At 50.3% G+C, this 27599-nt stretch overlaps 1 protein-coding gene across 2 annotated transcripts; it reads left to right on the forward strand.

Moving 5' to 3' along the window:
- Positions 1-19720: 19720 nt before the first annotated feature.
- Positions 19721-24764, forward strand: IRF2BP2 (interferon regulatory factor 2 binding protein 2). Of its 2 annotated transcripts, XR_007629098.1 has the most exons (3): positions 19721-20885; positions 21136-22046; positions 24162-24764. XR_007629098.1 is itself a non-coding variant. In XM_050316552.1 (2 exons), exons 1-2 carry the CDS (start codon positions 19868-19870, stop codon positions 21855-21857), a joined length of 1740 nt encoding a protein of 579 aa, XP_050172509.1. In that variant the 5' UTR covers positions 19721-19867; the 3' UTR covers positions 21858-24764. The 2 variants fall into 2 exon arrangements, 1 of the variants encoding a protein (XP_050172509.1); XM_050316552.1 differs by having other exon boundaries at positions 21136-24764.
- Positions 24765-27599: the final 2835 nt, after the last annotated feature.

Below are 27599 nucleotides of genomic sequence, written 5' to 3' on the forward strand. Positions count from 1 at the left end.
AGCCCAGGCATAACCACTGGCTGCCTACCCACCCCACAGCTGCTGCCCATACGCTGCCGAGGGTAGGCAGGAAGAGAAAGGGCCTGTATGGCAGCAGCCAAGGGCACGACTTCCTTCCCTGCTCATTCCCAGATTAGGTGAACCTTTGGAGCTGAAGGGAGAAGAAGAAGAAGCAATGTTCATGTTATAATGTAAAAAAGAGGTAATGAAAGTGTGGTGATGCCAGTCACTCACTGCACACCACGGAAACACAGGGGCAGCCTCACCCTTTTCGTAAAAGCCAGGGTCTTTCTTGTGCTCTGCAGAGCACTGACCTCCCCAGCAGCCAGCTGCTGGTTGGCACAGGCTGGAGGATTGCTGGAGGGAGATGTGATGGGGGATGTCTCCGGGGGTCGTTAATGATCTGTCTCAGGCACCAAGAGGCACTTCTATGAGCTGGGAAAACACCCAAAAAGGAGAAGTGGAGACGTTTGCCTCTCAGTCAGTCTGATCTCCACTAGTGTTTTCCTACTTCCCTGTTCTAAGTAAACACATTTTCTGTATGTGAGACTTCAAAGAAGTGATAACCAGCTTGGGGCAAATGCCTGTGGGAAAGAAACAAGGCAAGAATGCCTTGAGAAATGCACCAGCATCAGGCTTGCTCCTACCTCACTGATGGCCAGCCCTCCATGCAGGCACAACCCAGAAAGGCAGAGGCTCATTAAAAGCAATGAGGCCTGTGAAGCGCAGGGATGAAGGGAAAGATGGAGAGGTTTGCAAGCTGGGGCTCTGTGAGGGAGAGCACGGCAACACCAGTGTGCTGGGAAAGAGAAACAGGTTCCCTCAGAGACACAAATGAAATCTCGCTGTCCCACTTACAGCTGCTCTCAACACCACGTATGACAGGTGTCTGAAGAAAGGCAGTGACACTAAGCATGTCCCTTCAAAAGGACAAAACGCAGAAGAAACTTTCAGCTATCAGCTTTTCATATCTCAGACAAAATGTCAGAGAGGCTGCTTTGATTGCCCTGCCCTCCTCCTCCCAGGGGAGAACACAGAGGGAACACCAGCCCCGTGGGACAGGAGATAGGCTTCATGGAGTACATTTGCTCTGGCAGCCACCCTGGTCTCTGTGGATTTTGGAAAAAAGTGACCACTGCAGAAATCTGTTACTTAAATTTAATATCCTGTTGTCTGTAAGGATGCAGTGTTTTTGGGAAATTCAGTCCTGGCAGTTAAATATAAAGCAGCAGTGTGGAAACAGTGAGACAAACAGCTCTGCCCCTGTGCATCCAAGCTGGCATGCCTGGAGTCTTCAGAGTCCAGTTGTACTCAGCCCAGATTAAGTCCGTTCTCCAGTGCTGGAAACCACTTGGAAACGTATCCCAGTAGAACAGTATCACCCACAGCACTTACCTGCAGCTGATGTGGAGTTACAGTGACATGAGACTTCCTTATGGCTGCACCAGGCTATTTTAAATTCAAGGCTGGTATAAGGCATGTGACATATAAGGCATGTTGTTCATGTGGGGAAACTCTTTCATTAATATTCTCACCTCAGGACTGGCCTAAGGTAGAGGTTTTTTGAGCATGCAACACATTTAAAATGCAGGCTTGCCTTTAACACCTGAAACATTGATGCAGCTAAAATCATTGGTGCACCTAAAATCAGACCTTCACAGGAACCCCACTTCCTCTGAGCACCAACAGACTTACTTGTATGGGTAGAAATATTCTTGATCTTCAGTCATCAAAGGCTGATCTCTCTCAGAGAGAAAGAAAAAGCAAAACTTCAAGAAGCTGCAGGATGTGTGGGGCTTAACTTTTACTATCTAAACAGTTATTTGAACCAACACAGGAGTGTAAAAAAACATGTTTCTACCCTCCTTTTTCCCTGGAAACATAGTTTAGAGGATTTAGAGGACACATGGGTCTCCAGGCCACACTGTCAGTAATTCATACAGGGTTGGACACAGAAGTGATGCATGTCCCCACGGCCTGCTTTGCTCTTGGAGCCCCCAGCTGAAGCAGGAAGGCTGTGGTGCCCTGGGCTGCAGCAGCTGGCTCCCACACCAACACAGCTGCCTGCTGGTTTGCCTGGCAGGGCTGGTGCCAGAGTAGGGCGATGTGTGCAGCCTGTGTCCAGGCGGGGCAGAGCAGGGCAGGCAGCTGGGGCAGAAGCTGCGTTCCCCTCATGCCAAGTTGTCTCTGCCTATGAGTCACAGCCCTGACTCATGAGCTGGTGTGGATTAAGCTGTAATTTGAAGATGTTGCCACCTACATCTGTCTGCACTGCTCCTCTCCTGGAGGTGGCAGAAGCAAACACATACTCAGTCACCTCAAAAATTCAGCCAGACGTGCTAGTTAAAACCCCAGGTGAGGACAGGTTAGGGTGAATGTGCAGGCAAGCACACACCTTGCAGCAATAAACCCGGGGGAGGAGGTTTCCACTCCAACTCAGTGGCTGGCTGGAAGATGCCTGCCACTCCCACCTGTCAGCTCCTGCCACTGTTCTCGCTGGCTCCTGTCATGGCTCTCTCACCTGTCCCTGCCCAAACCACTCACCTGGTCCCAGCACCTCACAGAAAGGTCTCTCTGCTCACCCTACACACCATGGGGGTCCTCTAACACCAGGGCAGAGGTTTGCCAAATGAATGTGTCAGCGCTCCAAGACTCATGAGCACCATTTCTCTTGCCATTTGCATTGCCTTGGAAAATTACTTATAGTGTGGCCTAAGAGCTAGAAACATTTGCACTGACATATATTTAACTCAAATTGTCAATTAAATTAGAATAACTTTGATTTAAGTGAAAATTAAGACAAGTGGCAGTACCCAGGATAAGATTGATCAGGATTATTTGTGAACTTCCAGTCACATTTCTGTTGGAAGAGCCAAAATTCTCTACCATGTGCTTATTCTAGGGTTTTGGTGTTTTGTTTTGGGTTTGCTTTTTTCTTCCTGGCATTAAACCACCTGTTGGAAGACAAACCGTGCCTTATCCAGAATAAAGGCAGCCAGCACACTTGTCAACAATTTCTCAACAAATGGAAGCATGCATTTGTACAGGATCAGCACTTTGCACCAGGAAGCCACCATGTTTGTGATACTTCGTTGGAAGCCATAAAGCCAGATTTTTTTTTTTTTCCTTGTATCAATAGCCCACATGTGCAATGCCTTAACTAAAATGCTTTAACCTTGGCCCTTTGATTACAGCAGCACAACCCTTTCCCATAGGCCAGTCTTCAGGTTTGGGTTAGTCATTGCTTTTAGTTTACACTTAGGAATTTTATTTGATGCCAGAGCAGATAAGCAATGCATCTGCTCCTTTATATTTCCCCAGCATCTCTCTCTTTGTTCTTTTGCCTTCTATCTGCTGCAACCTCTCTGCAGAGGTCTCAGCCCTTGCCCTGCCACTTTCCCTTTATTTTCTAAGCCAGCCTTTGCCCACCTGTGCTTCTGCAGGAGAAGCAACCAGCCACTGCCATTTAGCAATGCCCTGACTGTTTACTTATGTCAGTTTCCCCGCTCAGTATTAATTTCCCCTTTGTTTGCCTAAACTACCTAAAGGTCTGTGAAATTTGCAACAGTTTCACCTGAAATGAGAAAAGGGAAGTGCAGAAACCCTGCAATCCTGCGAGTGGCAACCCCGGTCATCCCACTCTGTTCCCTTCCCTGCCTGCAGCTCTCCCACACTCGAGGTAGGGGTGTGCAGTGGGTTGTGCATGCTGAGTCACCGCCTGGGGTTAACACACTCCAGCCTTGCGACAGCAAAGGCCCATTACTGAAAAAAAAGCGATGCTGACAGTTCACAGTGCACAGCTAATGCTGATTAAAGGCCAGCTGTGTCTTCAGGGAAGAGCAGTGGAGGGGGCAGCAGGGGCTGGTGCCCAGAGGAGCCTCAGCACTCTTCTCACTGACTCAGCCAGAATTGCCCCTGCAGGTCCCCACAGGGGACCTCCTCTTAGGTAGAGCTTCTCTGGCACCTGTTTCACAGCATGTAGGTCTGATGCCTCCAGAAGCAGCCCTACACTGGGCCAGAGCTGGACAGGATGAGGTAGGCAGAGCAAGAGATGCTCCTGCCCATGGTGCACACAGCTGGTCTTCCATCCTGGACACATACTTGCTCACTGGAGTAGCCTGCAAAAGAAGATGCTATAGGCATACATAATTAAATTTCCTTCCAATGGATATCAAGCCAAATTCCACATCTCGGTTCCAGGGTGAATCAGACACACTGCTTTAGAGAAAAGAAATGTAAGGGTAAGGCCAAACACCAGTGCCTTCCTCTAGAGGGGATGGAGTGCCTGGCCACTGCAGATGTGCTTCCTTTCTAGCAATTAATTCAGCAGAAAGGGAGGGAGGAATCGCAGCCCTGCAGACTACTGGGCTTTTTTCATCTTTGCTTAGAGGGCTTACCTGGCAAAGCTGTTTCCTGAGATCAGTAAGTTAAAGAACAGTGTTTGGTGAATAGACAACCTGTGAGTCTTTTGCAAAGCTCCTCTGCCGGGGGAACATGACTTGAGTCTCTAAAATACTGCTATTCCCCTGGGAACATGTGCTTTGACTATGGGGCAGGAAAGAAAGAGGCAGCCAGACCTCCTCATCTTCTGGCATCTGCTTAATAAAGGGCAGGGAAGTGTGTTTGAATTCCCTTTTTTTTCTCCTGGGTCAGCTAGACTTATCCGTGGGCTCTAGCTGGATGGCACCAGCCAGAGTGTATGTCTCGGTAGCGCATCCTGGCATAAGCGACACTGTATCCCAGTGTGGTCTTCCAGCATGGCCCAGCACCTCCATCCCACCTACTGCACTGCTGCAGCTGATACATTAAGGTGATTAGCACCAGTGCCAGCTTTCCAGAGCAGCCTTCCCCATTCCACAGTTTGCTTTGGTTTTGCCCCAGCTGGGCACCCTGCAGCAGGCAGCAGAGCATGACATGCAAACAGGCCACAGCAAGCTGTCCCTGACACTGGATCCAGTGTCTGGTGAAAAGCACCCTAATCCTGACAGGTTTGCTCCTTACTGGCATCCACTGAGCTAATCCTTCCCGGCATGTACCCGACCTTCTCTTTTCCTTCCCTGGGAAAGCCATCAGCCTTCTTACCTGCCAGCATTGCCACTGGGCAGCTGAGCTCTCCATGGGGAGACTGGGACAGCCACCACTGCCATAACCCAGACTTTCAGGCTGCAGAGACAGGCCAGCACCAGGGGACTGCCCTGGTTCACACCTCTGCAAACCTAACAGACGCTCGCAGCAAAGAAACAGAAACCAAACCAGAAAAATGAGACGGCTGCAGGAATGCATTGTTGGTGGACTGCTGCTGGGTACTGCTGGCTCTGCTGGGGCTCCCTGTTCCTGTTGGGATCTACCTTTGCTGCTGTTTGCAGCCTCCTCAGGCTGCCTCTCCAGCAAGAAAGCACGTGGTGATCACTGTGGTGATCACTGGGGACATTATTGCATGATGGGAAAAGCAGCTACAATAGTGGCTGGGTGTGATGCTGAAGAAGTCATCTTCCTACAGTGTCCTTAATACAAATAGTCTTATGGAAAATGAATCAGCCCTCTTTGGGCTTTTTTCCAGAGGCCACTCTGACTAATTTTGTCCAAAACAGCCAGGTTGACCCTGCACAGCAGTGTGATGGTGGCAGACAGGACCTGCTCACGTTTGGGTGGAGGCAGGGAAAAACTGGTTTGCAGGCCTGCCCAAAAAAATGCTCAGGCTGACTCTGCCAAAAACCACACCAAACATATGGTAAATGAAATTGCTGGCAGGGAACTGGCTTGGACGGCAGGAGTGTTTCAGCACTGTGGACTGCTCGTTAGCTGGACTGAATTGTATTTATGCTGCTTTAAGAGCCCCATATTAAGGGAAGAGAAGGCAAAGGAGAAGGCAATGCCAATTTTTTGGGTGTGCTTTTGATGCCTCTCTATGCACATTATTTGGCATGTCAGCATGGTCACAGTGCTTGTCCCATCCTGCAGTTAAGAGCAGCAACAGCATCACAGAAGGTTTCACCTCCTCGTATGGCAACAGTCTCCTGTGGAAAAGCAGACAGAAGGATTTTTCTCGCTTGGAACAGGGAGTCTGCCTATTTCACCATACGAATGTCCTGTACATTTCATGGAGCTGATGAAATCATGTACAGATGGGATCCATCTTAACAAAGGCTCTTATTCACAGGGCAGGTTTCTCTGCCGCATATCTTGGGCCACATCCCAGCTTGCATAGCCATATCAACCAAGTGCATCCACAGAGACAGACAAATTTCTGAGATGATACCAGACGCAGAGATGCTCTTCCTCTGCTGCTGTGAGCAGCATGACTTACTTGTGCAACACTGTGGCCCCCCTGGAAATCTGAGCCTTAGAGTCATGGCAATAAACATACCTTTCCTCACGTGGCATCCCTTAAAAGGATTCAGGTGCCAGATACCACTTCCAGGGTGCTGCCAGGTGCTGTGGAGAAAGCACACCTACTCTGCTGTGGCAGAGCAGCAAGATCCTAAGAAAGAGGTGCCCAACGCCTTCAGAAATGTTGATAGGCTGCCATAAGGCTACAGCTACTGAAAGAGGATGAAATTAGAGCAGACAAACCTTTCCTTTTTTTTGAGTTTGGGGTGTCATTTCTCCTCTTTCAGCCAGAGTGGTGGAGTTCCTAGAGCAGAGCTCACCTCCACATTCATGGGCAGCTTTCCACCACCAAGATGCATGCTGCACCTTGGAGCTAAACCATTCTCCAGCCCTACCTCATCTCTTAGCTTCTCCCATTTTTATGCAGGCTGTGGCATCCTGATCTTCTATTGCACTGGCAAGGGGCTTTTTCAAGGGAAGGCAAGGAGGCAGATATCTCAGAGCTGCTGTCCCGCTCCTGACTCTATGAGCACACCTTCCCAGTGCTGAGTGATCCTATAAGCCAAGGGGATGACCAAACCCCAGATAATCTGTTTGTTCAACAATCCAATCTGGACAAGGAAAATCAAACTTTCAGAGCAAACTTCTGTGCACAATCCAGCAACATGCATCAATAAACTCTTCCCCCTGTTTCTTCTTTCTTGTCATGCGTTCAGCGCTCAGTCAGTAGTGCCTTAGAAACATCTTGCTAGCTGCCCACACTCAAAAGGAGAACAGCAACAACCACAAAGGGAAATATAAAGAGGGATGACTTAAGTGAGTTTGGAAATCGCTTCCCATATGAAACACTCCTTTAGTCACAGGCACAAAAAAGCATCAAAATTCCCTGCCTCTGATGTAAACAACAGAAAGAAAAAGTCATCTGGAAGGACAGGATGATTCATACTGAGGACCTGACTCGTAATATTCATCAGTGTTGAAATTGCCTCTTCAAGATGACTACATGTGAAAACAGCACCAGTGAAATCCTAGCTTCTGCCATGAGAAGTATCATTAGCGGTAAAGTGGTGTGGTGAGACTCCAGTGCCACAACACTTGCTCAGGTGAGTAATCATAAGTCATCCAACCAGTCCCAGCTAAAACAGCACTGTCATTCAGGTAAGACTGCTTTACGTAAGGGCAGCTGCAGCAAACTGGAGCACACTCAGGCTTTGCAGCCCTCTTTAACTGCAAAACAGAAGTTTTTTTCTTGGTCTTGTGAAAACTCCTGCTGAGGGGTTCCCTTACAAAGATGCTGCTCAAGTTGAGTGCTTGAAGAAGACTGGAAAATTTAGTCAGTTTTTTCCTTTATGTTAATTTCCCTGACCCAAGCGGCAACAGGGCACAAAAGGCCGTGCTGACTTTATGCATTGTTAGGAGATACTTTCCCCTGAACATTTGAATCTGTTTAGTTAATCTTCCAGGCCTTCACCCATGAATATTAAATTACTTGATCACTATGCATTAGGAGTCATCTTCGCACCATCTGTTTGTATTTGTCATCTAACCCTTGTAAATAATAAAATGTACTTTGTTCTCAAGTTCATGGATCCTAGCAGGAGAGCAATTACTGTGGAGGAAAAGTACTGTGTGAAACTATTGACAGTGACAGGACTCTTCTTTAAGTCCCCATCTTGCCGCTATACACTAATTAAATGAAAGCCAGGATCTGCCCCTAAGAGCGATGCTTAACTTCCATGGTTTCCTTGAAGGCCCTGAAAGTGATACAGGCACCCTCACCTGTGCTTCTAAAAGAAAACAGTGTCAGAAGAGAAGGATGCACTTCAGGGCAGCAGCTTTTCTGAGCACCAGGCATGCTAACAGGAGCTAGCTGCACTACTCAGGCAAAAACTTGTTGCTGTTTAATAGGGTAGTCTGGGCAGCTGGCCTGGGCAAACTTTCTGAGAGGTACTGGCAGGGAAGAAACATCTGAGGAAAAAGTAGGTAAATGAGTGGATATACAAAGTTGCTCTCACACTTGGGAGTGCCATTAAAGAAGTGAAATTGTCACCCATCAGCTGAGAGGTAGAGTTCAAGGAAGGCTAGGCAAATATCAAAGAAAACAATGATAAAGTGCAGTTGTTACGATATGAAATTAATCCTTAGAGGGAGCTCTGCCTGAAAATTTTATTAGATCACACAATGAGGACACCTTGACACATATTACCAAGGTTCAGTTTCGACCATCAATGCAGATAAATGTGTGAATCCTCAGGACAGCAGTCCCGTGAGTAAGAAGAAACACATGCCATGGCTGAAGACCTCTATGGACAACAAAAACTGGCTGGCGAGCACACCTCACAGGCATGGTGCCCTGGGGAGCTGGTCAGAGACATACTTTGTAGCAGACTCACAATTATTTACATGCCCTAAGGATTTGTCTCTCTGTGCTCTTATAAATTAACCTATACGCCAGGCAACTATCAATAAGCACTCAAATTGCTACTGTGTAGTTAAAACCTAATGTAGCTGGTTAAAGAAGAGATTGTTTAGGAAATTAAATGCAATCATATTTCTATCTGACGTGTTGGTAGTAACAAATTTAGGCAAGAAAGTGGTTGTCAAATATTTGTTTAACTGGAAGAGTTATCTGGGCTTGGACAAGATGCCACTTGCCACTCTGCTCGGCCTTGCAAACATCCCACACTAGGAGGTTACCTATTAAGTGATAGACAATATATCTTGTTAGTTGTTAGAGCATGATGACCTTAGGCTTTGCCCAGGTATTTAATAACACCATCTGCTGTCTAGGTCTGCAATACTATTATTTTTACATGAGGATTAGTCTTCTTGCTTCACAAAAAAGATTGTAATAACAGTGCTAAAGGAGAGCAGAGCAGCATGGTATTTCAACCCAATTGTCCAAGTAAAATATACAGGGGTGCAGCTCACCCAAAAAATCCCAGATCATTGTCTTGAATCTGGAAATCATGGTGTGCTGAAGGCTGAGGGGCTGTGATCCAACTTTGTGGACTGCACTTGGGAAAAACTCTTGTGTCTTGCCTGACAACAAGCTGGGAGTGAATTCCACTGTGGTTCAGGCTGCCAGTTGCTTTGCTCTTTCTGTCACCATTGCTGTTTCCTTCCCCCAAACAACAGCAAGGGTCCAAAGGCCACCATTTAGTAATCACTGTGTCTTCAGATCTTTTTCTCTTTGATAACATGCTTTTAAACCATGTGCATTAAGTACCAAATAATCTATATCTATAACTATAAAGGGTCCAATTCTGTTCTTGCTGAGAGTGATGTGATTTTTGGCTTGGGCTTCTTAGAGAATTTGGGGGAGGGAAGAAAACAGTAGATTTCTCTGTGCAGTTGGTGTCTTCTGGTCAGTGCTTCATGTAAAACCATTCCCAGTGTGCCGGGAACCTGAGCCTACTGGATTCAGTGACAGAAGTCCTAACAACTGAAATTACTCAGTTTCTCATTCTGGAATGTTGTAATTTTTGTGCAAATAGTCTTTTCCTCTGAATAAAGAGAAGCTGAAACCTGGTAGCTGGTGAGCTGCCAGATGGAGGAAGCATTAGAGGTGTGAACACCAAAATGCTCCAAAAAATAAGGCCAAGAAAAAGAGCCCAGACCATTCGCAGTAGGGTTTTTTTAATGTTTTTATTTTGCTTACTCCTTATGTCACTCCAGTGTGCATATGAGGAATACAACGATCATGAATCCTCCACACTCTCCGGCTTAATTCCTGTATAAGACCTAGGAGGAGGAGGAGTGCTTTACTCGGCACTCTGTTGCAACAGAGAGGTCAAATATGAAACTGAACATATGAATGTAATTAGGAGGGCATGTAAAATATGGGGGCTGGGTGTCTTAACAGTGTCCAAAGCAGGCATGTCTTGACATGCCATTGGTTGAAGAGGATTTTAAGTATTCCAGTCTGTCAGACAGTGTATCTGATTACATCTGAAAAGAGTTTCTTAGTCTTTTGCTCATGTGATTTTTCTCATATTTCAAGTGTAGAAGTCTGATTCTGAAAGCCCAGCATGCAGAAACAGTCACCTGTTTTTGAAATACACTAAATAATATCTTTTTATTACCGATGTCAGTTTTGGAAGAAGATGTGAATAAGTCCAGGTTCTTCCCATACATGCCCTATACCCATTCTGAGGCAAAGAAAGTTTTAAGGAAATTTATGTATGCTACCTGGAGATGCATATAGCAGGTTGGGACTTTTTTTTTAACCATCTGTAAACAGAGAAACCGGTATTTTCATATCACACAGAGCTGAGTAGAGGTTCTTTCTGCGCTAAAATGATGTGCAAAAATCTATCTCTACCTTCTGCCTATGATTTGCATTTCCTTTTAAACCTTTCCAAGTGAAGCAGTAGGCAAAACCCCTGGCAACTAGAAGCATGTGCAAGGATGCAGAAAGCTTTAGAATATGTTTCCACACCCTGCTGACCTATTCATCAAAAAGTCTGCCAAAACACGTAACTCTCAGTATAAAACAAAATTCACAAGAAAGGGCCTCTCTTGCATTAACCTACTTCTTTCCAGGTTGCATGCCACTGCAGATCTCCCAGAGGAAGGGGAGCTGAGCCCATTATGTGACTTTTCTATCATCCCTAGGAGTTTTCCCAGCTTCTTGGCAGTGGGGGGCACTAGCGGGAGCAATCCCCCTCAGCACAGGCGGGACCCTGAGCTGAGCCAAGCAGATGCTATGGTTCTCTGGATGAGGCAGGAGTGAGTTGTCAGCTGCACGGTGCTTGACCTCACGTTAACCAGTGCTGTGCATTATCACCTCAGGCCAAATGCCACTCTAGTGAAAATTCAGTGACTTAGCTGAGCTGCCTCTGGCAGGAACTATGTTCCCACTGTGATCATTGGTTTCCTGAGGTCAGGGGTGGTGAGCTATACTAGGTTTAGATGTGCCTGGCTCTTTCTTTTCCCATCTGTCTCTCCATTTGAAACACCATCCTGGTCCAGGAGCATCATGCAATCTCAGGCTAAGGTTCTCACAATCCCAGAGAACACTTCTGGAGCGATAAGCTTGACAGCAATGGCTTCAAATGGAAAGCAGTCCCCCAGACTGAAGCAGACACGGGAGCATCTTCCTCACTTCATACCTGCATCCCATGGGCAAATTTTCCAGATTTTAAAACAAAGTCCCCTTTTATATTTTGTGCACACCACATAAATGAACACACACACACATGTATGTGTGTTTTATTCCAGTTTTGTACCAGTTAGACACCAGGCCCAATAATAACAACATTGAAAAAAATCATGCTGGTACTTAAATGTTTTTGTAGCTCTACTGAGCCATAAGGACACTCCTCTGCAGTGCAGGGGTTTCACCACATTATCATTGTTGGTGATGGAGGCAGGGCTGCTATCCTGCTCTGCAGGAGGTGGATCCCAGTTCTCAATCTCCTCAGACCCTCTTAAGAAATGGTAGACCTATCTCCAGAGCAGCTTTGTGACCCTTGGAAGCCCAAATGGTCCATGTGTCCCTCCCTCTTGCCCAGTGAGCATTCCAGCAGCTTGATGAGGTGGGGCACAGCCACTGGTGAGTGATGGGATGGGTGCAGGTGCAGCATGAGGTGCAGCATGAGAGGCTTCTGCTACAGCTCTAAAGTGATGTCACTGCTGAGGTCCCTTCCCAGCCTTCCATCATGGTCTTCTCCCTTTTGCCCCAGGAGCACCCCAAGCACAGCAGGATGGGGCACCTGGGCAGGTTTAGCTGCACTGCAGCTGTTGGTGCTGCCGGATTTGCTCCAGCAGCAATGTGGGCAAGATGCCAAGGGCAGTGTTAGGCAGAACCAAGCAGCCAGAGTGAGGGAGAGTGGGACCACTTCTTCTAGTGGCAGCACCAGCTCATTGTGCCCACTAAGGCAAAGCTGCAAGTGTGCTGCATGCTCTCCTCCAGTAGCTCACCCATATCCAAGACCATCTGGATCAAAGACAGGATGAGATGGCGCTCGGGAAACCAGGGCCAAGCTCTTCTCTTCATCATGGTGCTCTGGGGTGGTGGTTTGGTCTGCTATTATGTAAGATTTAACAAAAGCTGTATAACAAAACTATTTTAAGTAAGAATGTTAATTGAAGGCTGAGTCAGGCTGCAGCTAAAGCAGAGATGTTTTTGAGAGGCTTGTACCCTTTTTCATTTGGTCTGTATTTTTTCCACTTAATTACAATGTGTGTGGAACAGCAGTTAGCAATAATAGTAACTGGCAAAGGGAAAAAGGATGATCAAGATGATCACCCTCTTGCCTCTGGATCAGCCATTGAAACCCATCCCAGATCTGCAATATTCAAAAGTCATTAACCTCTGAGGCTGCACAAGGCGTATGGGAAATGGAAGCAGACCACAGCAGCTGCTTAGTGCTCCTGATAATGATGAACTGTGTGTTGAGACTTTGATGATACGTGTTCGGGGGCAAGTTGCTGAGGGATGCCTGTCTGGCACCTTCCAAGAGCACATGCAAGACCCCTGAATCAGCAGCAAGTGGTGGCTATGCAAGCAGCCTCTGCAGCCACCCCAGCAAGCTCACTGACATGCTCATTCCTCAAGGATGACATGAGGACCTTGGCAGGACCCATTATGAAGATGACTGGTCCCTCACCACTCCTATTTGGGAGACTAAGTGATACCCAAGTCCCAGCCTTTGGCAAGTTCCTTTAATAACTAAAATTCGCAGGAGGAAACTGAGTTTAATTGCCAGTTCCAGCGCAGGTCTACCAGTTATTAATGGTGCTGCTGTTCTTTTAATCAAGTATGAACTCAACTGTACTTCCTAGCAGGCACCTCTTTTTGGAGCTCAGTGTGAGCAGGAGGGATATATGTTCCTGGAAAAGGGATGTGCATGATTTTTTTGCCTGAAACTACACATGGACAGGATGAGGTAACGCAATACAGATCTGTTCTAAGTTCACAAACGCATCATTAATGCCTAAACTTGTAAGTATTGCTTCTCAGTGTTGCTACACTGTATTATGCTATTCATATGACAGAATGTACAAGAATACAAAAATACTCTTTTTTAGTTGTTTTTACTTACATATGACACTGCAGTTATCAAAAAGATAAGGCTATGGGCTGAAACAGAGAGAAGAGCATTTCTTCCCTCCTTTGACTGTGCAGAATGCTCCCTAAGGGGCTCCCTGCAAAGGAGCAGTACTGCCTGGGCGTCAGGAGGAGAGAAAAGGAGAGAATCAGAGAAAGTGCCAAGATGCCAAAACCAAATTTTGTTTCTATTTCACGTTTTCTCATATTTGGGTACATTTCTGTTGGCTCCTGTTACATTGCAAAATTGAAATAGTATAGCTGCAATGATTAGCAGAAACGTGGGCACCTCAACCATATCTCAGTGTGCAGGGAACAAACCAAGGCTGCAGCTTAATGCACCATTTTGCAGCCTTTGCATGCCAGTGGCCAAAATTCCTCTGGAAGGAAGACCAGCCTGTTTAAGGGACTCTTCTTTAGCAGCTGCACACTGCTCCCTGTGTTAAAGTGTTTCGCAGGACAGGAGGACAGGGAAGCATGGGCAGGGAAGGGTACCAGCACAGATCATCTTGCTACCCAGCTAGGTGAGCACGTCTGGTTAGCTACCCAGTGTTTAGTAGCTATAAAATTCTAGCAATTTCTAGGGAATCAGAGAGGGAATCCATCTTTTCTCTCTTCTCGCTGTTCAAATCTCTTTGAACTAGCCGATCTGTGAGGAGGACAAACCCATCAGCACCTGTCCCCCAGAGTCCCCAGCCCTTCCAGGTGCCTGTGCCCTGCAGGGAGGACAAGGCAACTGCTTGGTGAATAGAAAAATGGGATTGCAAAATGGCTGGTGCTGCCACGAATCCTGGACATCAGCAGCAGCACAGACTATCTTCAGCTGGGCTGCCTGCCCCACCGATGGTGGTCCTGTCCTGCCCCAAACTGTGGGGCCATGGCCATCAGCAGTCAAAGCAGGGAGGTCTTTGGGGACTGCGAGTTCTTCTGGCAGGCCCAGGAGGTAACTTGCCAGCTGGAGCTGTCAGCAAGCACCAGTTTGCTGCTTCAGTGGGATGTTTGGGTAATGCAGGAACTCCCATGTTGGAAACAACATTAATAGCCCTGGCCCATGCTTCAAGAAGGTCTGGGGCTCATTTTTGACTTTTATTTTGTGTGAGGACCCCACTGCCAACTCCCACAAACAGGGAAAATGCATTTCCCAGCCTGAACTCCTCAGCCCAACTGAGAAAGCCCTTGGCTCAGCCTCCCTGGGGCTCCTCTTTGTGCTTTGCTCAGGCACAGCAACCCTTCCTCACATGCAGAAAGGGAAGCTCTGCCCCTCTGCAGCTACACAGGGCTCTGCATGCTGCATCATCATGAGCTCAGGGGAATGAAGCACAGACAAGGCATAGAACTATCTGGGAGCTTAAAAAGAAGGAGTTTTAAAGCCCTCTGTAATTTTTTCAACAGACGATCTGTTTCTGCTCTTATTTTGTAACGTTTCCTGTGGAGTCCACGCCCCTGTCCAATTTTCGAAGGGTATTTGGAAGCCTGTCGACTCCCGCACAGAAGGCAGGGAGCAGAGCCAGCATGGTGTCATGGAGGGGTCACGGCTTCCTGGGCTTCCTGTTTATTTTGGGAAGGGGTCACCCGGCCAGCTGGCCGCTCTGCCTGCGCCTCGGGAAGCCCCCCGCCACCACATTCCTGCCCCCATCGCCTGTGGATGCAGACAATTGCTGACTGTGGCTCGAAATGCAGAGCACCAAGGCGGGGTGTAAATGGGATAACCCGACATGCCTATTTACCCAGCCTGGGGATAAGGGGCGGAAGCTTTTCCACATCAATTACCCTTTCTTCTGGTATCTGGAAGTGTCTAAGTTTTTCCTTCTCTTCTGAGGTTAGTTACTTCTGAAATTCTCAAGTATTTCCATGATCTTTTCCTTGCTGCTTTTTTCCTACTTCAGCTTGAAAAGAGGGCATTAAGTCAACTGCGCCATGCAGTTAAAAACAGAATTGTTTCCTTTTTTAAGGAAAGCATGCAATCTTTGCTCCAAACTGTCTAGGGTAGAGCCCACCAGTGGAGCAGAAGCTGTTGCACCCAGGTTCTTGTTCACAGCACAAGAGCCTGGTAAATAAATAGTCCTGCCCAAACTGTCTAGAGCAAAACACTGGAGCAGACTATCAGCGTACATACGTATTTCGGGGGATATCCATGAACTAATGGTACATCAGTCTCCTGCTGCTGTTTCCTTTTCTAGGCAGGCTCTGCTTAGGTGCCTCACAGCTCTTCAGAAGTTAACACGATACAGCAGCATTCAATGCAGCTGTTTCCAAGGAGTTAATAAAAGGCCCCATGTATGGGAAAAGGCAGACACTGAGTAGCTGCTCAAGTCCCTCTCAATCCTCTGGCACGTCCTGCCTTGCAGGGAGCAAGTGCAGTGACCTCTCTCCGGCCTCAGTGGAGTATTTCTGTGCCAGTGCCTCTGTCAGCTCCTGCCATCAACAGTCAGCTCCAGGCTGCAGGGCAGCCGTCAGCATGTTGCTGACAAGCGGCTCTCAGGCAAGCGTGCTCTCACCCGGCGAGCACATAAGTCCACATGGCTTTACATTCATAGTGATGCTCCCGTGAATAAACTTATAAGTGGTTGTAAACATCTGCAGGATCGGTTGCTTACCATGAGCCTGTCCAAAGCCTATTTATGTCAACAAGCTGTGCCTGATTACATTCTCATTTGCATCAGTATCTTTCCCCCCCCCCCCCATGGCACTAACATTGTTGGCCCAGAATCACCTGCATCTCATAAAATCCAAAACCTCGAGGACTATTCCCAGCCTCTCTTAGTTCTGGGAGAACTAGCTCCCTAATTCATTATGGATCAACAAAGGAGAGGTGGTAGCACCTTCCAACATAATCACTTTTCCCATCTTGGCTCTGGCCATTTTGATACTACACTGCAGGACTTCTGCCTCAACAGGATGACAGTAAGAGCTGTGGAGGAAGCAGTGCATTATCTACTGCACAAGTACGTGAGACAGCTCTCGATGGGGAGGGAAAGAGTAATGCCAAGGGCACAAGGGAGCAAGTGAGGAGCACTGGTTTAGACACAGAAGGAAGGGCAGGCCCCATGGAGGATGAATATGTGGGTGAAGTGCAGGCTAGGGGCACAGTTCTAGGACAGGGGCTACATACAATCACTGCCACCAGCACAGAAGACAGGTGGGAAAGTAAATAGGACCCTGCAGGGAGGAAGAGAAACACAGCAAAATCTCAGTGTGGTTCACTGAAAAAAAGCCAAAAAACACACGGTGAGAAGGGGCTTGTCATGGCGATGTGGGGGTGGCAGACAGAGTTCATCTCAAAGAGCTGCCCCTCTCCAACCTCTCCTCTCCCTTCTTTCCCTAACCCATGACACTGGGCACACCAGAATAAGACAAAGGCTTTCCACATCATGCTAGACCCCCATCCACTCTACCATGGTGCTCCTCGGCCAGGCACTGCCCCAGACCTGCACAGCCCCACACCCCATCAGACGCCCTCCAGCACTCACTGCTCCTATCTATAGCCTTGGTGTGTCGTAGCAAGGGGCGTTTCGCAGAGATCAGGCACAAAAGGATGGTTTCTGTTTCAAAAATGAGAAAACAAAAAAAAAGGGAACAAGAAACAAACGCTTTATTTGTTCAATTCCTGTGCAGTTACTGCTGTAGCAGTCAGCAGCTTTGAGGGTTTTTTTTTTGTGATTTGATACATAAACTGCATTTCCTATGTAGCACTGCCACTATTTTTTTTATCAGTTTTTTGACATTGAGCTCAGTAACATGGATTTTTATTTGGCTTTTTTTGGCCTTTTCCATCAGAATGAATTCAAAGGCAGTAAATGTGGCAGAACCAGGATAATGCTCGTCTTGACTTTTCCATGCAGCTAGTTTTGATTAGAAATAAAGGAAAATGAATACAGATCACATTTTCTGTCCTACAGTTAAAAGCCTGCCACAGCTGAAAGCTTTGCTTTCTTCTTCCCCTGCAGCCTCGCTCAGCTAGCACTCCAGCTCTGCTCATGAACCGAAATGTGCAAACACACTGTTTCTTGGCTTTCTACCAGTATATATAAATACATGTAATTTTTTCCTTCGGAGAACCTGGAGGCTAAAGCAAGAGGGCAAAGGAGTACGTGACTAAAACATCCAAACTTCCTCTTTCATAAGCCATCACATGATGAAGTGCAATTACAATTCCTGCCTTGTCCCTGCCAATTGCAGGCTCATTGCCTCATCCGAGAAACCCGGCTTCTTCTCCCCGTGTGTGTGTGTGTGTGTGTGTGTGTGTGGAGGCAGCGATCGCTGCAGCCGGCTTGGCGAGGCTCCAGCTTCGAGCTGGAGAAAGAGGACAGTGGGTGGAAGACGAAAACAAAGATCTGTTTACTTAGCATGCATGGATAAATCGTCTTTCCAGCCGGGGAGGGGAGGAGGGAAGAGAAACAGCTTTAAAGGACTTCGATGCAATGTGAAAGGAGAGCTGCTCGGTAAAAGCGAGCCGATGTTAACCCTTGGCTCTCCGGGAGCACGTCGGGGCCTCGGCAGGGTTGTTCCCTTCTCCTGCTCCTGCACCCCGGCCTCGGCCGGCCGCCTCAAAGCGGGTACGAGCTGTGAAGGCTCCGGAGGCAGCCCCCCGGGGCAGTAGCCCTGGCCGCCACCGACGTGCGGGGCTGGGTCGGGGGCCGGGGCGGATTTTGATTTCGTTTGTGTACAGCCCGGCGCCGCCGAGACGTCCAGCCGGGCGTGCAGTTGCAAAGTCACCCAACCTGGCAGGGAGGCCAGCGCTGGAGCCAGTGCCAGGACGACGAGGAGGCCGGGGCAGGGTGAAGCAAGGTCCCACCACGGCCGCCCCAGGGCGCACGGGCGGCCGCGACACACCCAGCCCCCGGCCCTGAAGCGGGGCGAGTGGGGGGCGACTGCTGCCCCCACTGCCCGCCCGACCCTCGCGCCGGACAGAGGACGAGCAGCTGAGAGGCTCCGCTCTTCCTGGGGCCGGCCCCACAGCGCCCATCCGCGCCGTCGGGCGGCTCCCAGCCGCGGGGAGCCACCTCCCGCCAGCGGCAGCGGACGTCAGAGCTTCCCCGGCCCCGGCCGGCCCCCGCCTCCCGCCCTCCTTCCTTCCCTCCCTCCCTCCCCCGTAACCTACATAACGCCGTGGGAAGGGCGGCCCGAGCACGGCTGTCGGGGGGAGCAGCCTCCGCCGTGTTTACGCTGCCCGGGCAGACGCGTGCAGCCGGCCGTACGTGCCGGGATGCGCCCGGTGAGGGGTTGCTTCACCTCCCGTGGCAAACGGGAAGAGCGATCACCCTCTTTTCCTCCCTCCCTTGCCCCCGCCCTTTGTTTCGGTGAGGATGCAGGCAGCGGATGAGCAATTCGCAGCGTGTATGGGGCACAGGGAAACATGTCTGCAGGTTTTCTTTTTTGGGGGGGAAGGAGACGGCGTTTGCTTAGTCTGTGTGAATTTCGCTAATCTGCATTAAGAGAACCGCTGTTTTGTGGTTGAAAATGACAGGAAATCTAGAACGTCCTATTTCCTGTGCACAATGACAACAGTTAAAAAAAAAAAAAAAAAAAAAGCAGCTGGGTAATCGTTGTATTTATTTCTAATGGTGCCTCCTGGCCCGGCGGGGAGAACAAAGCCGACCCCTGCCCGGCGGTGGCGATGACCGACCGCGCCGTGCCGTGCCCAAGGTCACAGGGCGAGCGGGGCGGGGGGCCGGAGGGGGGACATCGAGCCCCTCACTGCGCCCACGGGTGGGAGGTTTCGGCAAAGCCCCTCGGCGGCACAGGAAATAGTAATGAACCCAACAATAATAATAAAAATTAGAAAAGAAGGAGGGAGCTGCAGCGCACCCCCACCCCTCGCCTTTCCCCACAGCCCTCCCCGGGGGCGAGACGGGGCGGGGGCGCGGTGTCCCTCCGGCGGCAGGAGGAACCCCCGGTGCCGGTGGCGGTGCCGGTGGCGGGGGCGCGGGCAGGGGCCGGCGCTGGATCGCGGCGGCGGCGGGGCGGGGGCGCCCATCGCGCAGGCGCGGCCGGCACTGTCGAAGAATCGAGGCGGCGGCGCGCAGAGGCGGCGGTGGCGGCTGGAGCCCGGCACGGCACGGCGCCGCCGCCAGCCCCGGCCCCGGCCCCCGTGGCAGTCCCCGCCCCGCCGCGCCGCGCCGGCCCCCGCCGCCCCGCGCCGCCCCGTAGTAGCCAGAGAGCGGGGGAGCCGTGCGGGCGGTAGCGGCCGCAGCCCTGCGCCAGGCGCGCGGCGGAGATGCGCGTCCCCGCCGCCCTGTGAGCGCCGCCGGCGGAGACGGCGAGGGGAGCGGCGTTCCCTGCACCGGCTCTGCCTGCCGGGGCGCCCGCCGCGCCCTGCTCCAGCGTACGGAAGAGGAAGGCGAGGGGGAGGGGGCCCGGCGGACGGTCCCGCTGCGGCCGCGGCACCCGAGCCTGCCCGTCGGGACTCCGGTGGCGAGGGGCGGAGGCGGCGGCGGCAGGAGCCGGAGCGGGGGGCGCTCGCCGCTGCCCCGGGGCCGGGACATGTCGTCGGCGGCGGTGGCGGCTGCTTCCCGCAGGCAGTCGTGCTACCTGTGCGATCTGCCCCGCATGCCCTGGGCCATGATTTGGGACTTCACCGAGCCCGTCTGCCGGGGCTGTGTCAACTACGAGGGCGCCGACCGCGTGGAGTTCGTCATCGACACGGCGCGGCAGCTGAAGCGGGCGCACGGCTGCTTCCCCGAGGGCCGGGCCCCGCCACCGCCCCACGCCAAGCAGCCTTCGCTCTCCGCCAAGGAGCTCCTGGCGCAGCAGCAGCAGCTCGGCCACCCCGCGGCGCCGGAGGCGGCGGCGCGGCCCCCGCCGCAGCCCCTGGAGCGCTACTCGCTGGCTGCCGAGCGGCCGCCGCCCCGGCTGGGCGCCGAGTACGGCGGCGGCCGGCACGTCAACGGGATCCTGGTGCCCAACGGCTTCCCCAAGCCCGAGGAGCCGCCCGAGCTGAACCGGCAGAGCCCGAACCCGCGGCGAACGCACGCCGTGCCGCCCACCCTAGTGCCGCTGGTGAACGGCGCTGGGCTTCCCGGCGCCATCGGCGGCCTGGGCAGCCGCGCCGCCGCCGCCTCGCTGGCCGCCATTTCCGCCGCGCCCGCCCCGATGGCCGTGCCCGTGCCCCAGCAGCCGGCGGCGGCGGCGCAGGCGGCGGGGCAGGCGGCGGGGCAGCCCGGCGAGCTGGGGCACAAGCGCCCTGGCTCCGTCTCCTCCTCCTCGTCCTCTGGTGGCGGCGGAGGCGCGGCGGGGGAGCACGACGGCGGCGCCAAGGAGAAGCGGGGCTCTGCCGAGAGCCTGCCGGCGGCGGCGGAGCTGGCCGCCGAGGGCAAGGGCCGGCCGGTCGGCGAGCAGGAGTGGCTGGCCAAGCCCAAGACAGTGCGGGACACGCTGCTGGCGCTGCACCAGCACGGGAGCCACGCCGTGCCCCCCTTCGACAGCAAATTCAAGAAGGAGCCGGGCATGGCGGGCGGCAGGCTGCTGGGCTACGAGACCAATGGCTCCGTGGCCAAGCCAGGTGAGGCGCCGGGCACCGGGAGGCGGCGGGCGCGGCAGTGGAGGGGACGACAGCACGGGGGCCTCTCTCGGGAAGCGGGGCGGGGGATGCCGGGCTGCTTTGGGCGTGCGGGGCGGCGGCCCGGCTGCTTGGGTGGCCGGGAGGTGGCCGCGGCCACTCGTTTCCGCGGTTGCTCGGCGATGCATTGTGATTGCGCTGTCTTCTTCTCATCCTCCTCCTCCCCCCACTCCCCCCACCTCTGCCTCTGCAGGGGCCCGGGCCGCCCGGAAGAGGAAGCCTTCCCCCGAGCCGGAGGGCGAAGCTGGACCCCCGAAGATCAACGGGGAGGTGCAGCCCTGGCTGCCCACCTCGTCGGAAGGGATGAAGCTGCCGCTGACGGCCACCCCGTTCATGTCGCCCCCGCCTCCCACCGCCTCGCCCCACTCCAACAGGACCACGCCGCCCGAGGCGGCCCAGAACGGCCAGTCCCCCATGGCCGCCCTCATTCTGGTGGCGGACAATGCCGGGGGCAACCACGCCTCCAAAGACGCCAACCAGGTCCACTCCACCACGCGGAGGAACAGCAGCAGCCCCCCTTCGCCCTCCGCCATGAACCAAAGAAGGCTGGGCCCCGGCAGGGAGGTGCCGGGCCAGGGGGCCAACGCGGCGGCGGCGGGCGGGCTGGAGCCCGTCCACCCCGCCAGCCTGCCGGACTCGTCTCTTGCCGCCAGCGTCCCGTTGTGTTGTACGCTCTGCCACGAGCGCCTGGAAGACACCCACTTCGTGCAGTGCCCCTCCGTCCCCTCCCACAAGTTCTGCTTCCCCTGCTCCCGGCAGAGCATCAAGCAGCAGGGCGCCAGCGGCGAGGTGTATTGCCCCAGCGGGGAGAAGTGTCCCCTGGTCGGCTCCAACGTCCCCTGGGCCTTCATGCAAGGGGAGATTGCCACCATCCTGGCCGGAGATGTGAAAGTGAAAAAGGAGAGGGACTCGTGACTCGCCTGCGCTCACCGCCCGACGTCACCTTGAACTCGAACTGCTCGAATTATGTATATATCTATAAATATATATATATAAATATATATATATCTCCAAGACAAGGGAAATGTAGACTTCATAAACATGGCTGTATAATTTTGATTTTTTTTGAATACATTGTGTTTCTATATTTTTTGAAGACAAAAGGTATGTACTTATTATAAAGGCATTTCTTCTAATTCTTCTCTTTTTTTGCCGGTTTTTTTCCCCTTTTGTTATAGCAACTATTTGTTGTGCTTCCCTGGTGACAGTTACTGTTCAATGTAGGCTGTGACTTGCGCTGCTTTTTTTAGAGAGCACTTGGCAAACCAGAAATGCTTCTAGCTGTATTTGTATGCACTTGTTTCTTCTTTTTTTCCTTTTCTTTTTTTTTTTTTTTTAAAATGCCAAATACACTTTCTGACATTGTAAAGATTGCCTTATTGTCTGTGATTCCTTATTCCTGGCCCCTGTCCTGTAGAGCTGGTCGCATGCAGGCTTGGTCTGAGGCGGTTGGGGACAAGAGTGGCTAGCCAAGGCAGGGATGCCCTTTGCCATCCCACTGGCCAGGCGAGCTTAGGGAGCAGGAGGGCTTTCTCCCAGAAATGCGTAGCTCATGTTGCAATGGAAGATCCTTCAGATCCACTCCCAAATTGCTCACTCTTTCTCAAGGGAAGTTGCCTCCAGAGTAGGATGTGGAGAAGTGTCCAAGAGGCGCTGTTGAGTTAGGGATTTCTGGGTTGGTTTGTTTTTGGTTTGGTGTTTTGTTTTTTTTTTTTTTTTTAAGGCAAAGTTGACCGCAGTTCACGTGATCAGTTGTAAGATTACAAAACTGCATTTATTCACCGATTGCATACCATAACGTGGAATTTTGATAATGAACTTAATTACCTGATTGGCAAAGGCGCCAATGTAGCACTGCCATTTCTGAAGGCCTTCAGTGTCACTTCCGGGGCTTTTGTGTCTTTGGACTAAGCTGGGGAGGTGGGGAAGAGACTCTTTTGTTTTTAATTTTACTTTAATTTCCAGATAGTGCAGATGGACTTTGATTTTGTTTATCAGTCGCCTCTAGTGCTGTTGCTATTGTTACTATCACTGACCCGGTGTTTCCAAGTAGTGGCAGGTACGGTGTGGTACAGTGACAGCAGTGACTGAGGCTCTGCCAAATTGCCCGCGGGCATATCAGTGACAGCCCAAATGTGGGTGGAGGAAACCTGTAATTTCCTTATTACGTATGCTTGAAACAAACCTACTGCTATTCTTTGAAAATGAAAATATAAACTGGTTAAAATGAAAGCAATTAGGGCTGTACATAATGGCCCCGGCCCTGCCTTTTAAGCTACTTTGGAGAACTCTTTTGTAAAGCCACTTCTTTTGATTACGCTTCTGCATCACCAAGCAGACTTCTAAAATCAATAAATCATTGGTTACTAGAAATAGTTCGAGTCTTATAGTGATGTTTTTGTGCTGTTTATAGTTTGTTGGCAACGCTGCAGCTGTACGAGCTCTTCTGTTGAGGTGTTTATAACTTGGTTATATGTGGTTGTTTCTGAGCAAAAGGTGGTGAGGTCGTCCCTTCCCAGGGACCAGCTAATAAACACTTTCCTTATCGGAAGAGGAGGTGGAGGAGGAAAAATCTGTTCAGCCAACTATAAATTTGAAAAATTTTGGGTGCTTTTTAGTCAACTGTTCTTATTGTGATAATGTTCAAACTGCAGTTTAATGCAGAGTAGATCTTTTTGGAAGACTACAGTTTTTTTAAAAAAAGAAATGGTCATTATTAGTATTTGAAGATCCGAACTGCACATGCACAGTAATTTTTTATGAAGTGTTTAATGAGCACACCCACTACATTGTGTTCCATATTACAGGTCAATGTAATATTAGATAAGACTTGCATGATAAACAAATTCATTGAAGTCAATATTACGCTTTAAAACTTATAGTCAAGATTGGTGTCTTATGTAAACACATTTAGCCAATTTGAAGAAAACGCACATTATATATATATACCTATATATATACCTATATATAAAAAAAATGCCAACTGTAAAGGATTCTTTGGAACCACTATGATCTGTGTAAATGTGTATTTAGGCACTTTATTAAAAAAAATGGAATTTGAGCTGATAGATGGTAACAAGTTCTTCAAAGTTGCTTGGCATAATACCTCACATGGGATGAAGTTCATGTTTTTGATTAAGGTGGTATCCCTATACTTTAAAGAGAAGCAAAACTGAAATCCCAAAGACTCCCTAAAAAAAAACCCTTTTGTGTTATCAGGTGGCCCAGCTCTGAGCATGCCGAGGGTGAGACCTGCTCCTGACAAAGTGTACCTTTATTTTGGGGCCAAGGGATGTTGGTGGGACTCGGTGGAGAGGCCTGTAAGGAAGCACACCTTCCTCCTCTTCCTGCCAGCCGCTTCACTTCTGCAGCTCTGGGACTCCTGGAGAGGATGGAAACTCCCCAGCTGGTGATGCCAGGCAGTTGCCCAGAAACAACATAGACGAAAAGAAATGGCACATGGTGGCTGTGCTCACACAGCTGACTTTCAGTCCCCAGACAAGTCTAATCTGCACCATAAAACTTCAGAACTGCAAAAGAAAATAAAAAAAATAAAAACTAAAATTTGAGGGTGTTCATACATAGCTCATTTTTTTCACATTGAATGTTGCTTTTTTCTTTTGGTTGCTTTGCTGAATTACAATAATGCTCCAGTGGATTCTCCCTTTATTACTATATTTCCTGGGCTATACGCTTTTTTCTTTTTTTTTTCCTATTATTTTGAAGTGCTTTAGCTGCAACAGTGCTACTGGTAATATTCCTTTTTAAACTTTTTAAAAGGTGATACTGTAATTTGTGTAGTATTAAAAGTGTTTTAATGAAGATTGTGTGATCATTATATTTTTTTCGAACTCGCTTCCATTTTCTTTTCAAAGACTTTTTTTCCTGGCAGTTCAACTGCACAGTGTTTTTGTTGATAGCTGCTAAACAACCTGCTGCCGTTTTTACATTTTATGTTTTTTGGGTTCTTTTTTTTAACTTCTAGTACTAACTATAAGGGAACTAGGAGCTTTAAACACTTCCTGCATTTTCTTGTATATAAAAAGAAACTTGAAAAAGCTACAGTTGCCCAAGTACAATTTTTTTTTTTTTTAATACTGTCTTGACACTTGTTAACAGGCAGCAGTGTGGGGCAAGAGGGGATGTGCAGAGCCAATGGGTGCTCCCCTCTGCCTGGGTCCCAGGGGGTGGGAAATGTGCCACACAAGGGAGGCTTTGACCGCCTTTGCAGTGGCCTCAGAAAACCTGGTATGTTTGGGAGCTCTCTTTTTAGATTTGCTGTAAACCAGGCCATGGCAACCGCGTGTTTTCATGAACTAGCACTTAGGCAAAGGGTATAAATACATTTGAGAGTGCTCTCTAGTGGCTTGTTATGTCAACAGAGCCCCTGGATCCTTTCCTTTTGCACCCGGGCCAAGCCTTGCTTGTCCGTCCATCCTGCTGGCAGCTCTTGGTGGGACTGGATGGGACACTGCTCTGGGGACACCCAGCCACCCGCTCGCCTGCAGTGTGGCACCTGCCCTGCTGGCTGCACCCACTCCATGTGTCTACTCTGCCCCCAGAGTAGTGTGGGACACCCCATGTGCTGTGCAGAGTGTTACGGTGCAGCTGCAGTTCCCACAGCAACACAGCCAGTCCTAAGGCGGGAGGAGAAAACACTGGACTATGTGGAAGATAATGGCACCAGCTGAGCTACTTGTAGCCCTGATTCTGTTGCTTCAGGGAGTGCTTTGCTACAACAGGGCTACAGGTGGGAGGTGTCCAGTAATTGGGCTTGAAAAGGCTCAGCCCTCAGCATTTCATGTTTCTCCTCCTCGAGCATTTGCATTTAGGTAGCTTCAATGCACCTTTTGAAAAATAATTAGAAGAAAACCCCAACCACCACCTTTACCAAAGTGGACTCTCGTCTGTCCAGATGTCACAGTCCAACCCAGTATAAACTCCGCCTTCAAATATGTGCTCCCATAATGAGGTAAGTAAAAAAAAAAAAAAAATCAGTCAAACAAAAAATCAAAGAGTTTTTTCCCCCCCTGTTGAAACAGAAGATGGGCCTGGTCAGCATATGGATTCACTTCCTGCAGCGGGTGCACTGCAGACAGTGAGCCTTGCCACTTGCCAGGCATGGCCGTGCAGCAGCAGCGCAGCTGCCCTGCCCTCATCCCATGTGGGCTACCAGGATTCCTGAGTCATCCTCCTTCCCTTGCCCTTTGTTTGCAGGAGCAGACGCCTTTCCTCTGCCAGGCCCCAAGGTCAGGCAGTGCTCAAAGCAGATGAATGGAGTGCCTGCTTATCCACTTCATCACCCAGAGCTGCTGCTCTGCTCCGGACTTAACTCTTTCACTGCCTCCATACAGCCTCTGGAGCATGCTGTGGGCTTTGAGCACTAAGTGCAGGGTTTGAATCATTTTGCTCCTTGAAAGGATGAACTCTCCCTTCTGGGAAAGAAGAAACACTGATGTTTCCCATAGAAAGCTATTAAGTGCATGTTAGTGCCCATATGGCTGTCTTGCTTGGCTGACATAGGTGCACTGAAGATGGGGTGATAGCTCTGGAGTTATTATTAGACATGCTTCACCTAACTTTGCTTTTCTTTCTGCCACTCCAGAGCCAGTTTTGTAGAGACTGGCATAGCAGTGTACATACTAAGCCCCAAAATGTTGCATCAAGTGGAAGACCCCAATAAAACAAACTCACGGAGAAAGCAGGAAGAGCTCAAGGAAACTTCTCGCTGTACTCTAGATGATTCTTTGGCCCGTCACCCCTGACTCAGCAAAGACCACAAGAAGCATCCCTGCTCATTAGCTTCCATCTCCACGCAGCACTGAGGCAAGTGTGAGAATCCACTCTGCCTGGCATAGCACCCTGCCATGCCTCCACCTCAGGGTCCCTTTGACCCCAAACCTGCTGCCGCTTGCCTTTGTGGTCCCCAGCCCTGGGGTGCTCCCATCCCATACTGGAGCACCCTGTCTAGTGCCACAGGGTGCCCTCTTGGGTGGAGGGCTGTGGCTTCCCTGACGCTCCCTGGGGAGCGTCAAATTTTGGAGGCATCTTGGAGGTGTTCAAGGTCAGGTTGGATGGGGCACTGAGCAACTTGGTCTAGCTGAAAGTGTCCCTGCCCACAGCAGGGTGGTTGGAAATAGATGATCTTCAAGGTTCCCTTTTAACCCAAACCATTCTATGATTTTCAGGGAGATTTCAGCTTCTGCATTTGGGAAGGACATTCACTCTTCACTGCAAAAATGCCAAATCTGCATTTTCCTTTACCCTCTTTCCCTATAAAATACTTATTTCCTCCTCCTTCCCCCTCAACCATCATGCCTTTTTTTTTTGGGGCAGCCATTTAAAAACAAACAGAAGACTGGATGTAGCACTTAATGCCATAGTCTAATAACGGCGGTGGATCAAGGGTTGGACTTCATGATCTCAGAGGTCTTTTCCAACCCTGCCGATTCTGTGATTCTGTGATAAGTAAACAGAGATAAAAGGTGTTATTGGTTCACCAGGTCACTTCCTTGCAGCAGGAGACAATTCCTCCTGTTACCACACTGCTGGGCTGGAGTGGCAGGATGGTGGTGGGGAAGCATGCAGGCAGTGCTCTTTGGGAGTGCCCCACCTGCAGTGGGGGCCTCACCCTGCCACCCACTCAGCCAAGGGCAT

Source organism: Myiozetetes cayanensis, unplaced genomic scaffold, assembly GCF_022539395.1.
Source record: "Myiozetetes cayanensis isolate MyiCay16 unplaced genomic scaffold, myiCay2020 scf2-11, whole genome shotgun sequence".
NCBI lineage: Eukaryota > Metazoa > Chordata > Aves > Passeriformes > Tyrannidae > Myiozetetes > Myiozetetes cayanensis.

Coding starts and splice junctions, on each gene's coding strand:
- IRF2BP2 (XM_050316552.1), top strand. CDS start 19,868: ATGTCGTCGGCGGCGGTGGCGGCTGCTTCCCGCAGGCAGTCGTGCTAC. Junction 20,886..21,135: donor TGGCTCCGTGGCCAAGCCAG/GTGAGGCGCCGG, acceptor CTGCCTCTGCAG/GGGCCCGGGCCGCCCGGAAG.